Raw genomic sequence first — 14,149 nt, 5'->3', positions numbered from 1 at the left:
CCTTTGTCTTGGTTTCCTGGTCTTGACTGCCTCCCTGTCCCCTCCCACACCCATTCACCCACCATCCTCCCAACCATCCCAGCACCCTCCTTCCTAATCTTGGGAGGCATCTCATCTGGCTGAACTGGAGAATTCCGGGATCTAGGCCATCCTCCTTAGCTGACAGCCCCATCCTTGGGAGGAGGAGCAGAAGGGGAAGAACTGAGGTGGGGGTGATGGGAACAAGGTCAGGCCAGGAGGCCCCTGAGGACAGAGACTGTGAGGAGACTGGGATTGAGGGGAAAGCAAAGGAACTAGAGCCAGGGCCAAAGGAAGAGGGGGGCCAGCAGGAGGTATTTGCGGGGGAGGTTCAGCAGCTGTCTTCCCTAAGACAGGGACACATGGGCCTGGTTATTCTTCTTGTCACATATGGAGTGGTAGGAGATGGAAGAGGGAGAAAGACAGGGCAAGTGCAGGAGAGCTTGGGCACAGAGTTAAGTGGCCTTAGCTGTCTGAGCTGCTGGGCCCTGAGCTCAGCCTCACCCCCACCCCCTCCCTACCACCACCACCACAAACAGCCCTCACCGTGCAATCCTCTCAAATTGTCCAAACGCTTTCCCCACAACACTGACCAATGACAGTGTCATTCTCTAAAATGGGCAATACCCACATTCCCACTGTGAAAGGGGAAATAAGACATGACTCCGAGAGGGTTATAGGAAAGAAAAGCAGAAAAGCAAGAGCCCTAATGGATTTCAACAGCAGGTGAAAAGAAATTTAGCCAGTCAAGAACTGAAAAACCCACCAATATATCTAAAACCAGAACCAGACCTTTGTGACTCTTCCCCAGGAACAAAAATGTCCTACCCGATTCCTCCTAGAAAAAAACCCTGTTCCCCTCTCATCTCCTTCCCCAGCCAGGCCCCAGGTTTCCCATCTCCTAGAAAAAGATGGATCTCTCTGTTCAAATCCTCTGTGTGGTGTACGTGGGTGGAAGAGCTGGGCTCCGCTGGTGGACCATGGTCCAGGCAGGGGCTCCATGTTCAGTGCGGGTGGGAGGAGAAGGCGTCACTTCCGGGGGCCTTCACCAGTGTCTGGTAGCTCCCTGCTCTCTGATTGGGCAGAAGTGGCCTGGGCAGGCGTGTGACCCTACTGCTGTGGAGGGGCTGTGCCCCAACACTACATGTCTTCCTACCCATCTGCACCCCAGAGGGCTGCCTGCTGTGCACCTGGGTCCTGGAGCCCTTCTCCACCCGGTGAGTGGCAAGCAGGTTTTGGAGTTAAGTGAGGGTAGGAAGGACAGGAAAGAGGAATTGGGCTTTCAGCTGGGGGAGGGGCAGGCAAACTGGAACCTACAGGCACTGACCTTTGTCGAGAAGAGTGTAGCCTTCCCAGAATGGGAGGAGCAGGACAGAGCAGGGGTAGGGGGTGGGGTGCTGGGTTCTGAGGGACTGATCTCAGACTTGGAGGAATATAGCAGTCCTGGCGGGTCCTAAGGAAAGGGGACATGTGCTCAGGGAGAAAATAAGAAAGGTGGCACATTTAGGGCTTAGGACACATAGCATCAAGCTGGACACAGATCCAATCCCCATTCTTACCCAGCCATTCCTAGTTAGCTTAAGGTTCTGAATTGTGGGACCGGAGAAGCTGGGACGAAGGAGAGGGTAATGGGAGGAGGGCTCATGCATGTTGACAGACCTACAGGAAATCCCAATATTGAATCAGGTGCAGGCCTCTTTGCACTACTCGTCAAAGAAGGAGGAGGCCATGTGGGGGGTCCTGCAAAGGAACTGGAAGGGTTCTGCAAAGGGGGCAGGGAGGAAGATATGGGCTATGAGATGGATACGGTGGGTGTCCAAGGCGAGGTAAGCTGTGTAAGGTGGGTACCTCACTCAGCAGGTGCCCATTCCTGGGCATCTTGCCTCAGGTGGCAAGTCCCAAGACTGTTAGCCCATCTCTTCACCTTGGATAACCCAGTATTTCAGAACTGGGAGTGTAAAGAAAAACTCCAAGAGGCTTTTGGGTGGGGGTAAATGGAAAGAGAATGATAGGTTCATTGCTCCCATACCGCCTTCTCATAATCTTGTAATCACCAACCCCTAGTAGTCCAGTTTTGTTTTTGCCCAACTCACCTCCTCAGCCCCACTCCCCAAGCCACCCCTCAACACATTGCACGTGTTTACTAGCTCCTCACCTTGACCCTGTATCCAGCTTTCCAACCTCTTCTCCAGGGCTTATGCCACAATACTTCTGTTCCCTTTCCCTGTCCTAGATTGTCTCCAACCAAACAACCAAGGTTGCTCAGAATTTGAGGCCAGTTAAGATATGTGTGTGTGTGTGTGTGTGTGTGTGTGTGTGTGTGTGTGTGTGTGTGTATACAGATTCTGTCCTGCTCTCAGCAGGGGGCTGGTGCCCCACAGCAGATTCACCAAGGAGCCTGACAAAAAGGAGATGCAATATGCTGCACTCACACGGAAACCTGGGAGCAGTCAGAGCTCTAGCAGTTCTAGGCTGGTCGGCGGCTCACACCCTCCCAGCAGCTGTTCCCCCCAGACAGGCAGTCTTTTCCTTGACACCTGATTAAATGTTCATTATTCCTGTCACTTGCAGGATAGATTCCAGACCCTCTTCCTCAGCCCACCTGTGCCCCACAGTGCAAGAAGTGCAAGAGCCCAAGCCGCCTCCATGGCCCCAGGAAGGATTCAGGGGAGAGGCCCCATCCAGGGAGCCACTCCAACCAGACAGCGTGGCCAGAATGGAGCTGACTGGTAAGAACACACTGGAGGGACCTAGGGCCAAATCAGAACATGGTTAGAGAGGAAAGACAAAGGAGATGTGCTGCAGGGGTGGAGGGCTGAGGGAACCCAATCTCCTGGGAATAAGGCTTCTGAAAGGCAAATTCCCTGGATTTCAAGTCTGGGTCTTAAATGGGAATTTCTGGACCACCACCTGACAGTGATTTCTTCTTTTTCAACCTCACTTCTCATCTAAGAACTGCTCCTCGTGGTCATGCTTCTCCTAACTGCAAGACTGAATCTATGCCTTCCGGCTCCTCCAGCCTGTGACCCCCGTCTCCTAAATAAACTGCTTCGTGATTCCCATGTCCTTCACAGCAAATTGGTGAGAATCTCCCAGCACTCACCCCTCTACCCATTAACTGGTTAGACGCCCTTACTCCCATCACTTCCTCTCACTCCATGATCCAAGCACTGTTGTCCCCATATTGTCTTTGGTGAGATCACTGCCTCCCAATCACCACTCCTTGACAAGGATTACGATTTGCAATATAGCCCATTTTAAAAGCTCTAGCCTGGATATATATTGCTCATGGAAGTCTATCTTGGTCACGGGGGTCACCATACCCCCCCCCTTTATTTGAGCTCCCTTCTCCACCTCTCCACCACCCATCTTTTTCAATAGAGCCAGTGCCCAGACGTTAACCCTTTGTCCACACCTGTCCTGCTGCCTGCTGTGGACTTTAGCCTGGGAGAATGGAAAACCCAGAAGGTAAGAAAGTCATTCCTTCCTTTAGTTTCCCTAAATCCTGTCTTCATCAGTTTTGTACTGCTTCCCATGGATTCTTTAAAATTCTTGAGCCCCCTAAGAATATCTCACTTTCAGCTTGGCCACCCTAACCTAATCTACATTCCACTATGATGTTGTCCTCTGGACAAGGTGACTTACAGTCCTAGTATGTTAAAATAGATTCAAAGCTGAACACCAAGGAAAGCTGGATAAAAGTCGCTTATGGCCATGCCTTTGACCTAGTCCCGTGCAACCTTCTTAAGTTAGCATGAAGACTGATCTGTCATCCTCAGATGACACAAAACTGGGAAGCACCGCTAAAATAACAAAAGGCAGAATCAAGATTCAACTTGCTGAAAGGCTAGGTCAAAAACAAGGTAAAATTTAACAGAGATATATATAAAACTGTACATTTACTCAAAGTAATTAAAGTCCTATTCCAGCTTCCAGGCCACGATGCCCCCACTTCCTTTATATAAACTTCCAGCCCTAGAACTTACTATGAAAAAGATCTGGGAGGACGGAGTTGACCTCAAACAGCAGCTATTTTAAAAGCTAGTGATTCTAGCTGGTTTTAGATGTCTAGCATCCGCATTGTGGAAATACTCCTAAAAAACAGTAAATGGATTGCACTTAACGGTACTGGACTGAGTACCAGACATCCTCCTCAAGATAAATGCTAATTTATTCAGAGGGACCATATTAAACTAGCATGTGTCCAGAAGGAAGAAGCAACCTGAACAGTGAGAAGCTAGAAAACAGGTTATGTGAGGAATGGCTTAAAAAAGGGCAGTGAGGGGGGGGTGCTGTCTGAGTAGTTTGGAGGAAAGTGGTAGTCTTGTGGTATGGCTGGAAGTGCTTTAGTCTGAGGCTCAGGAAACCTGGGAGGGAGCACGCCTTTTAAGATCAAGCTCTTCTATCCTCAAGATCCCCAGAATGGCCTCTCTTCCCTCAGGTCTTCCAGGGGGACTGGGCCAGGGATGAAGGGTGGTCCCTAGGGATCCCTTGCAGTTCTGTGTCTGCCATTTATCAGTAAGCCCCCTTCCTTCATTTTTATGATCTCTGTGATGGCCTTATCTCTACATTAAGTTTTAAAAAACCATATGACCCTAAGATTTTGTAGCAGAAAGAGTGAACTGGCAACACTAGAACCCAGAGGTAAAAGCTGTAACAGCTCAGATTTCAGCATATAAGGGGAAAAAAGAACTTTTCTGACTGAAATTAAGCGTGAGACCAGGCTGGGTTACTGGACACCGGAGTTACTCAAGTAGAGGCCGATGACCAATTGTCGGGAGACTCTGAAGGAATTCCTGTGCTGGGTGGGACTTTGGTCCTGTCCAATTCTCAGCTCCTATGATTCATCCCCCTGGCTACTCCTCGGGCTCCCCACCCACTACTAGCATGCCCTTTGAAGCGGGCCCTTCTCCCTTCCATCTCTTTTGCAGGAGCAGACCAAGGCACAGGACGTTCTGGGAGCCGCGACCCTTCTGCTGGAGGGAGTAATGGCAGCACGGGGACAACTGGGACCCACCTGCCTCTCATCCCTCCTGGGACAGCTTTCTGGACAGGTCCGCCTCCTCCTCGGGGCCCTGCAGGGCCTCCTAGGAACCCAGGTAAGTAAATCCTGAGTCAAGGGGACTACAGAGACTGTCCTGTGCTGACTTAGCCCCCTTGGAAGACCTGAGGGAAGAAAGGAGAATTCTGGGAATCTTGAGGGTAGCAGAGCTGACCTACTAAGGAGTGCTTTCCCCGAGCCATAAAGTCCGGGTGCTGGCACCTTATCTTTCCCTATAGACGAGAGAGACATGATATCTGGCCCAGATCTCTGGCCTCAGGCCCATCCTCTGCCCACAGCTTCCTCCACAGGGCAGGACCACAGCTCACAAGGATCCCAATGCCATATTCCTGAGCTTCCAACAACTGCTCCGAGGAAAGGTGCGCTTCCTGCTGATTGTAGTAGGGCCCACTCTCTGTGCCAAGCAGGCCCTGCCCACTATAGCTGGCCCAAGCAATACCTCTGTAGTCCTCACACTACACAAGCTCCCAAACAGGACTTCTGGATTTTTGGAGACAGACTCCCGTGTCTCAGCCAGAACTACTGGCTTTGGACTTCTGAAGAGGCTGCAGGGATTCAGAGCCAAGATTCCTGGTCGGCTGAACCAAACCTCCAGGTACCTAGACCAAATCCCTGGACACGTGAACAGGACACACGGACCCTTGACTGGAACTCATGGACTCTTTCCTGGACCCTCACCCAGGGCTCTAGGAGCCCCAGACATCCTTCCAGGAACTTCAGACATGAGCTCCCTGCCACCCGACCTCTGGCCTGGATATTCTCCTTCCCCAACCCATCCTCCTACTGGGCAATACACACTCTTCTCTCCTTCACCCACCTCACCCACTCCCCCAATCCAGCTCCAGCCTCCACTTCCTGACCCCTCTGTCACACCCAACTCTGCCAGTCCTCTTCTAATTGCACCCCACCCTCACTTCCAGAATCTGTCTCAGGAGGAGTAAGGTACTAGGGCCCTGCCAGCTTCAGCACTGTCTCCCATGTAAAGTTCCCTTAACCGGAGGGGAGGCCCTGGGAATCAAGTTATACCAGATTTCCTGCTTTCACCTGAAACCCAAAGCCCTGCTAAAGCGGGATACACAGGACAGAAAAGGGGATCATTTTTCACTGTATAATGTAAAACTTCAGAAGCTATTTTTTTAAGCTATCAATAATATTCACTAGAGCGTCTAGTTATCTTTGGTCTATTTTCCGCACAAATTTACAGCTTGCTAATTCTCTACGTGCTCTTTTTCATACAGTAATTATGCAAAAGGCTGGTCTGGCCTGGCTTCTGAACAGAGGTAGAGACTAACCTTATGTCAGAAAACAGAGAAAAAAGAGCTTTGATTTTTTTTCCTCAGAACTAAGGTTAGTGTCTTTCTCCCCTTTACTATCATTCTCAATAGGGCTCTGATCTCCTTTTCTTAGGAGATCCTTACTCTTGAAAAATGAATGGGAAGTTGTCTCTCAGAAAGGCCGTCTCTACATAATCAACAAAACTGAGCCTATATAAATAAAGAATAAATAAGAACACCCAAAAGCTAACAGAAAAGCAAAGGAAAGAGATGTTCTTCTCAGGGGGCAATAGATCTCCCCCTTCCCTCCCCTCCCAAAAAGTTAACAGGAAGCCTTGGAGAGCCTCACACCCCAGGTAAGGCTGTGCAGACAGTTCAGTCAAGACAAAACCTGGATGTGACAGCTGAGCAAACAGCGAGAGCTTCAGCAGCTCAGCAGGAAGCTTTGCCAGGCACGGGTTCCTGCCTCCCTCCTGTGGAGGTCAGGGGGAAGTGCAGGAAGTGGCAAGAGTCAGTCTCCTAGGGCTCACACAGCAGGAGGGACAAGTACAAGTTGAAGGCTCATTTCCCAATCCCAGAAGCACACAGTATCTAAGAAGCTGCCCTATGTGACCACCATGAACTCTGCTAAGGATTCTCTAGAGAAGCCAGGCTTATGGGGCCTTGCAAATAAATGCTGCTGTGGTGCCTCTGAAGAGGTTTATTATTGCCCAAAACAAAAACTCCATTGCACAGGTCAACACTACCTCCAGAGGCTCCTGTAGGAAAACTAATAGCAGCTTTTTCCTCTTCCCTCCCCGCAACTCCCCAAAGGAAAGACGACCATGTAGGTAAAACAGCCAGGAATCCAGAGTTCCAAACACTGCCAGATACCCCAGGATCACTAGAGGTATTCCAAAATAGAAGAAATGAAAGCCAGCATGCCGGGAACCTTACGTATGTTACCTTTTATAGCGCTCACACAACTCTATCACCTTGGGATTATCATCTCTACTTTGCAGACAATGAAACAGGCTCAGAGAAGCCAGGCATTTTCTCAATGCTTACATAGCCCTGTGAGCAAGAAAAGAAGAAACCCTAGGCTGACCAGAGCCCATATGGTCCCCAGTGTGGTGTACTGTCCAACAGATCATTCAGTGATTCTATATATCAGGAAAGATTTCCAAGTCTTGGGGGAGTAAACAGACCAACAATTAAAAAGTTCTGAGTAGAAAACCAAAAGCTCTTGGAGGGGGTGACGAACTTAGACATCTCCAGGTGTCCTTCTCTCCCATCATGGATAGAACGGTTGCCATGGAGAAGGAATCAACAAATGCACAAAGCTCAAAAGTGTACGCATCTCAGATGGTGTCAGTTTTTGCATGGGAGAAAACAGTTCATCCACACTACAAATTCCAGCATGCAGTCAAGGGAATGGTTAAGTAGAAATTGTAATTTACTGAAATACTAACCTGGATTAAATGTAATGATCAAAATGAAGAACCTTCTGGCACATGAAAGAGTCAGCACCCAGAACAAGATATGCCGAAGGGACCAAAGACAAAGGCTTAATAAGGGTTCTCAGCACAGTCAGATGAGAGACAAGGTTGGCAAAACTGCAAGAAGTATATAGCCAGTAAGTTCCAGGCATCCAGTATCGGCATTGGACTTACTTCAGGGCAAATGCAAATAACTCCTGGGCTTCTCCAATGTGAACTAATCTGTCCATATTGAGAATCTACCCTTCCCAAAACATCGTCAGACTTATTCCATCCCTTCTTCCCTTTACACAAAAAGCAAAAAACTGTGACAACCAGAACACTCTTCTCTCTATTCAACTGCATGCCAGTTCTCTCTTCTGCTACCCAGGATAGCCAGGATAGTCTGCTATGCTACCCCACAAACTATTACTGGTAATTAAGTTTTCCCACTCTAACCTAAATCCAGCCTTCTCCAAAACCCCAAATCTGACTCCACGTAAAAAAGTTCTACGAGTCCATGAAAATTCATTCCAACCCCCATTGCACCTTCTGTCCATCCCCCCCCCCCCCACAGTAAAGCAAAACACCTTTTCCTCCCCCCTGCAGAGGCCATCCATTTTCAACCCATTTCCCTAAATACTATTTCTAACACCTCATGTAAAGACCTGAAAATGATAGGGAAGGAAATACCCCAGGCATCCCAGCAGGGGGACCAGCTCCCATGGCAAAACCAGGAGATCAAAAGAGAAAACTGCTTAATACACACTCACAATCTTTCTGGATTGTTACCCTGAATCTCCTAGGGGAAATAAGAGTCCAGAGACTTTCTCAGAGACCTCAAATGCCAGGCTGAAAAGCCAGCTCATATTCTGGAGTGCTTCTACAAGCATCACCATTTCCTCCATTTTGTTTTTGCCCGGTTTTAAGTTAGGGACTGCAGTCAGGCTGCTCCATTGTCCTAGAACTGGACTGCCAGCCTCATTGGTATTGCTGCCTTGTCCACTTCACTGGTCTGTGCAGCAGCTGCCTGTTCAGTGGTACTGGTGAGAACCCCCACCACTCACCCTCCCTCCCTGCATTGCAGTAATGCAATGTAGAGCAGACACCTAGCTCCTCCACCTGTTCCTATAACCACCAAATCTGTTCTTCCTATTCTCTTCATAGTCATGTCCCATGCCTGTATCTAAAAGCTTCCACCCAAAGCTTCCACAAAAATGATGGACATTTCCAGGATATGCAAGTGACTTAAATCAACGTGATCTGACTTCCTAAGAGACTTAAAGTGTTGGAAGGACACAAGCAGGGCTCCTTGCCCATTCAAAATTCTATGCCAAATGGGTGGTATCTTCCGGTGCTGGGGTGCCCTCAGGAGCCAAAAGCACAACACTCTCCCAGACAGAAAATCACTTTGGAGGATAAATGTTGGGGTAGTTACCCAGAAGGCTGAGATAACCCTAAACCCAGATACCAAAAGGCTGGGATAGATCCTACATTGACATGTGATCATCTGGCTGTGGGCCAGAAATATAATATACCACAGGCAAAGTAGAAAAAATGATTTTAGGGTAAATGCAAAAGACTTTTTTTAAGGGCGGGGCAGAAACGGATCTGAAAAAGTAAAGTTTAATTTAAAAATCATATACACACAAAACAACTTCTCATCCATTTTAAGCTCTCCCATTGGGTCTTTCACAGGCAAGTTTCCCATGGAGTCCAGACCACCTAAAGATGCACCCACAGTGGGCAGACAGACAGCCCCTCCTGAACAGGTGGTCAACAGTTACCGCTCCTCAGGCTTGAATGAATGAATGTCCAAGCCCTAAGTGACTAAGCAGCAAGGTTGGCTTCCTGGGTGCTTCAGAAGGCCAGTTTCTTCATCAGCAGATAAACTCTGGAGTCCACTTCAAATCCGTGCAGGTTGTTGGCATCACCCTGCAGCCTCATGAGCAGGCCCCCATACGACACGTAGGCAGAGCTGAAATGGAAGGCCCCAGTCCCATGAGTCTAAGCTCTGGAGCGGCTACCCAGTGGCTCCCCATCCCAGCTTAAGAAAGAGAGGCACCCTTCTAGCGTCTGGTCATTAGGAACCAAAATTCAGACAAAGATGAATGCACAGATATGTGCATGGCAGTATTCCGGATATCAAACAAAGGTGGAAAATGCTACATGCCCAGAGTAATGGAAATGATCAAATGAACTAAGATAGATCCATTTACTGGAATGTTATGCTGCTATTAAAATGTTTAGGAAAAGCCTTAAACTGACATAGGGAAACCCATTTTACATAACTTGAAGCAAAAAGAGCAGAAGAAGGGGCGCCTGAATGGCTCAGTCGGTTAAGCGTCCAACTCTTGGTTTCGGCTCAGGTCATGATCTCACGGTTCATGAGGTGAAGATGCACCTTGGGCTCTGCACTGATGGCACAGAGCCTGCTTGGGATTCTGCTCTCTCTCTCTCTCTCTCTCTCTCTCTCTCTCTCTCTGCCCCTTCCCCACTTGCACTCTCTCTCTCAAAACTAAATAAATACTAAAAAAAAAAGAGAACAAACAACATGATCTCAAAAAAAAAAAGTACACAGGAAAAAACCTAGAATACTCAAAAATGTTTATGTGAAAGATTCCCTTTGGGTATGGAATTATAGGTGATTTTTTTTTTTTTTTTTTTTTGCTTCCTCACATTACTTCTCTGCTTTTCAAATTTCTTACCAAGAGCACATATTGTTTTAATAAGATTTTAAAGAACAGCTAAAATAGTTGGGCAGGGAAACCAAAGAACTAGGGATTGGATTGCAGAGTAGCAAAACACACACACAAATAAACAAAACCAAAAAAGTCTAGCAGTTTAATCACTTAATGCTGCATTTAGTTCCTGGGGAAGCAACCTGCCTTTGCGCTTCACATAGCAAGATCACCGGCTTCTCACTTGAACCCCTGGGCCCTGAGGTCCTGACAAAGGGCCAAGTGAGCAGCCTACATTTCAGACTGGAAACTGTTCCCAGAACAGTCCCCTTCTGGGTCCTGCCTAGGTCTGAGGTGCCTGGGGAGAGACACAGGAAACATGAGCACGGCCCAGATTTTCAGAGCATGGCCCAAGGCAGGGGGACAAGGGTCTCACAAGACCATGGAACTTACAGACGCGTTGCTGCCTCAGTAGAAGTTTCGTCTCCCTCAATCCTGTATACTTTCCCATACATTACATACTCAAATTGGTCAGCCCTGTGAAACAACAATAGCAAGGTTATTCTTAAAAAAGTAGTTAACAATAACGAGAGGCCCTTTAATAATGGTAACTGATAACTAAGTGTCAACATTATGAAAACGGACGTCTTCCAGATACAATGCCATTTAGTCCTCACAGCAACCCAATGAGCAAAGCAGGACCATCCATACTTTACTGGTGAGGAAACTGAGGCTGAAAGAGGTTAGGTTGTTCAACAAATAAGTGGTAGGGCTGAGATCTGAACTCCGTGGAATTCCAAAGCCTTTCCATCACACCAAACTCTCTCCCAAGATGCAAGGTTCACACAGCTTAGGTCACTCAGTGGTCATTTCCTTAGCCATCAATAAACTACAACCCACAAGCACGTAATTACTGCTTGGATAAACACCTGGCTGTTCAAATTCTTAAGTGCAGCAATTTCCTTAAGGTTACTCAGATTCTGCTGATAATCATTTATTCCACAAATTAAATAAGGGTCTTTTCATACTACTTATCTACTTAATCTTCAGGCATATTTCAAGTGCTCCCTTCTTAACTTCCTCACCTGGAAGGCCTATCATCTGTGGGGTTGTATTCACCATCATCCAGGGTACCATCTTCATATAAGGTACTGGCTATGACCAACCGGAACTTGTCACCTGAAAATAATGGCAATACCTGGGAGTGAAGAACGGCTAAAATGTCAAAAAGCCTCCTGTTATTGTCTGTGTTCAATACTTACCCAAGTCTACAGGGTAAATCTGAATGTTTACATCTAAGATTAGGTCCATCTTGAAAGATTCACTCTCACAATGTAGTCGAGACACTGGAGGGAAGCAGAGAAAAGAGTGGCATAGGTAATTGCCAGGCTCCAGGAAACGCTACACACCCTGCTTTGGGGGATTATATGTAATTGAACACTCAGTCTAACCCAGTCTGCATCCACTAGCCTCTCATCTGCTCTCAGAGAAATGCAGAACCAGACATGTCAGAAAGAAAGGGAAGAAAACTATGGCAAGTGGACAGAATCCCAGAAAAAAACAAAGGTCCTCTGGCAATAAATAATATCCAGGTTCTAGGCCTGCCTGGGTGATTAAGAAACAACCTTGACTTTGGGCAAGTTATTCGTTCATCCAAAGGTTTGTCTTTCGGTGCTGGCTGCTGTGCTGAGTGGATTATCGGGACTTGTAAGAACTGGTGTTTGTCTCGAAGAACATCTCAGTCTCCAATCAAAGGAAGAGACATCAGATAGGAGGAACACTTCAATAATTGTTGATCAGTAACAGAATAAAGACGTGTATAGCAATCAGTCAATTCTGACTAAGGGAGGACGTCAAGAACTAAAATTCTTAGGACACTACAAGAATACAAGCTCTGAAGTCTGATTACTCACAATGTAGCCTTGGGTAGGTTACTTAACTTCTAGGAGCAAACTGGGCAAGTCACCACCTACCTCATGGAGGCTCTTGAAAGGAATAGGTAGGACAAAATGTGTGTAAGGTGCTCGATACAGCGCCTAGCTCAGAGTGAGGAGCGATTAGAAAGGTGCCCAGGAGTTTATCAGCACCATGAGAAAAAGCCAGCCAGGCATAGGGCACAGCATATGTGAAGCCAGGCAGAGTTCCGAGTCTCCGTTGTCCATCTATAAAATGTTTCCCGAGGGAGAGTCCTCTATCAGGAACTGCCGGTAGGGGCAGGCCACGTGGGTGGGGTGGACAAGGGGCCCAGGGGCGTGTCCCCGAGGAGGTTAGCCCCTTCCCCTAAACCGCCCCTACGTACACCTCACTTACCTCGGTCAAACTTCTTGCCCTCCGGGTCAATGTCTTTCACATCAAAAATATCCTCAAACAGGATGCCCGCCATGGTGAAACAGCCACGAGAGTAGCAGAGTGGCTGAGACCGCTACCACGACTAAGGGTACGCGCTTCACCTCGCGTGGAGGGAGGGTAAAAGCGCCTACAGAGTGGCAGCAAGTGACTAGAATAACGCATGCGCGCCGACAAGGAGTAACGCCACCACTTCCGCTGCCTGGCTCTCGGGGCTTCCTAACTTCCGCCCCGAACGATTGCTTCCGAGAGTCCTCAGGATTTAGGGCGGGCCTCAGAGCCATATAACTCCGCCCCAGGGCGGGGACACGACTAGTCCCACCTCCGGCTGTGGTGGCGCGGTTTCTCGCTCCCTGATGAGGCTCTATTGCGCCCTCTTGAGAGTCCGGGTTGGGAAGACCAGAATGCTTGCGAGCCTACCCCAGCCAGGGACCTTGATCCTTGGCCCAGAGAACCCCGGCCCTAGCCCTATCCTGCTGGTCCGCGTGCCCGCCGAGGGCACAGTCCTCGCGGAGGGCAGGAGGAACAGAACCCCGCCCCCAGCGCGCTGACCCTGCAGAGCGCGGGGCCCAGTCCCTCCAGCTGGCACCGAGGTCCCCCAGCCCGGCCCCGGCTGACTTGGCCCTGCTGGATGTCACCTGAGCCGGGTTTGTACAGTTTGGGAATTTGCCATGATGTCACTATGGGGAAAAGGAAAGCCTGCACTTGTCCCCTCCACTGGTACCGCACCCTCCCTACCACTGCCCTCTTCCCCTGGACCTACTCTCTTCCACAGGATCTCTTCAGCCTGGCATTAACCTCATCACACTGCTCTCCTCCGGAGCACTGCCCCTTCCGCTTGGTACTACCTGTTGCCCCACCACTGCCTTCTCCCTCCAGACGCTGATCTACATGCCCCTTCATCCTGGCGCTATCCTCTCCCACGAATACCAGCTCCTCCCTTATACTGCCCCTTCCTCTCACACTGCCCCCTTCCTGGGCACCGTCCTCCCTCCTGGGCACCGCCTGTGCCTCCCACATGCCCCCTCATCCTGATCCTGCCTTCTTCCGCACACTGCCTGTTTCCCGGGCCCGAGCCTCTCCCCTGACACAATCTCTTACACTGCCCATCCACTCTGTGCTCACCCCACCCTCTGCTCTATCCTTCTTTAGACCCTGGTAGAGAATGCAGATCCCCAGCAGGCTGTTCCCCATGGTGGTGAGACGTCAGTAGCTACTCGAGTTTCTCCTTGGGACCTGCCAAGGAAAAGCGACCTCTGTACGCCCACACCCTCCTCCCAGGAGCGGCCTCCCGGCACCTAGACATCTCTT

General features: G+C 49.1%; 2 protein-coding genes across 6 annotated transcripts; one reads left to right on the top strand and one right to left on the bottom strand.

The window, feature by feature from the left end:
• Positions 1–2,636: 2,636 nt before the first annotated feature.
• On the top strand, positions 2,637–6,257 carry THPO (thrombopoietin). 4 transcript variants are annotated; one of them, XM_047874094.1, is made up of 6 exons: positions 2,637–2,747; positions 2,972–3,099; positions 3,400–3,486; positions 4,950–5,117; positions 5,359–5,439; positions 5,556–5,959. In XM_047874094.1, exons 1-6 carry the CDS (start codon positions 2,735–2,737, stop codon positions 5,937–5,939), a joined length of 861 nt encoding a protein of 286 aa, XP_047730050.1. In that variant the 5' UTR covers positions 2,637–2,734; the 3' UTR covers positions 5,940–5,959. The 4 variants fall into 4 exon arrangements, with proteins under 4 accessions (XP_047730050.1, XP_047730046.1, XP_047730048.1 ...); XM_047874090.1 differs by having other exon boundaries at positions 5,359–6,257; XM_047874092.1 differs by having other exon boundaries at positions 5,371–6,086.
• Positions 6,258–9,436: 3,179 nt separating this feature from the next.
• On the bottom strand, positions 9,437–13,304 carry POLR2H (RNA polymerase II, I and III subunit H). 2 transcript variants are annotated; one of them, XM_047874102.1, is made up of 5 exons: positions 12,803–13,304; positions 11,755–11,838; positions 11,578–11,671; positions 10,946–11,029; positions 9,437–9,789 (listed from the first exon to the last, which is right to left on the bottom strand). In XM_047874102.1, the coding sequence occupies exons 1-5, from the start codon at positions 12,873–12,875 to the stop codon at positions 9,672–9,674; spliced, it is 453 nt and encodes a 150-aa protein (XP_047730058.1). In that variant the 5' UTR covers positions 12,876–13,304; the 3' UTR covers positions 9,437–9,671. The 2 variants fall into 2 exon arrangements, with proteins under 2 accessions (XP_047730058.1, XP_047730059.1); XM_047874103.1 differs by lacking the exon at positions 12,803–13,304 and adding an exon at positions 12,466–12,754.
• Between the last annotated feature and the right edge of the window lie 845 nt (positions 13,305–14,149).

The sequence above is a fragment of the Prionailurus viverrinus genome, chromosome C2 (genome assembly GCF_022837055.1).
Source record: "Prionailurus viverrinus isolate Anna chromosome C2, UM_Priviv_1.0, whole genome shotgun sequence".
In the NCBI taxonomy this organism is placed as follows: Eukaryota; Metazoa; Chordata; class Mammalia; order Carnivora; family Felidae; genus Prionailurus; species Prionailurus viverrinus.
Note: the sequence above shows the minus strand (reverse complement) of the source record. Positions and strands in the feature narration are given on the sequence as shown.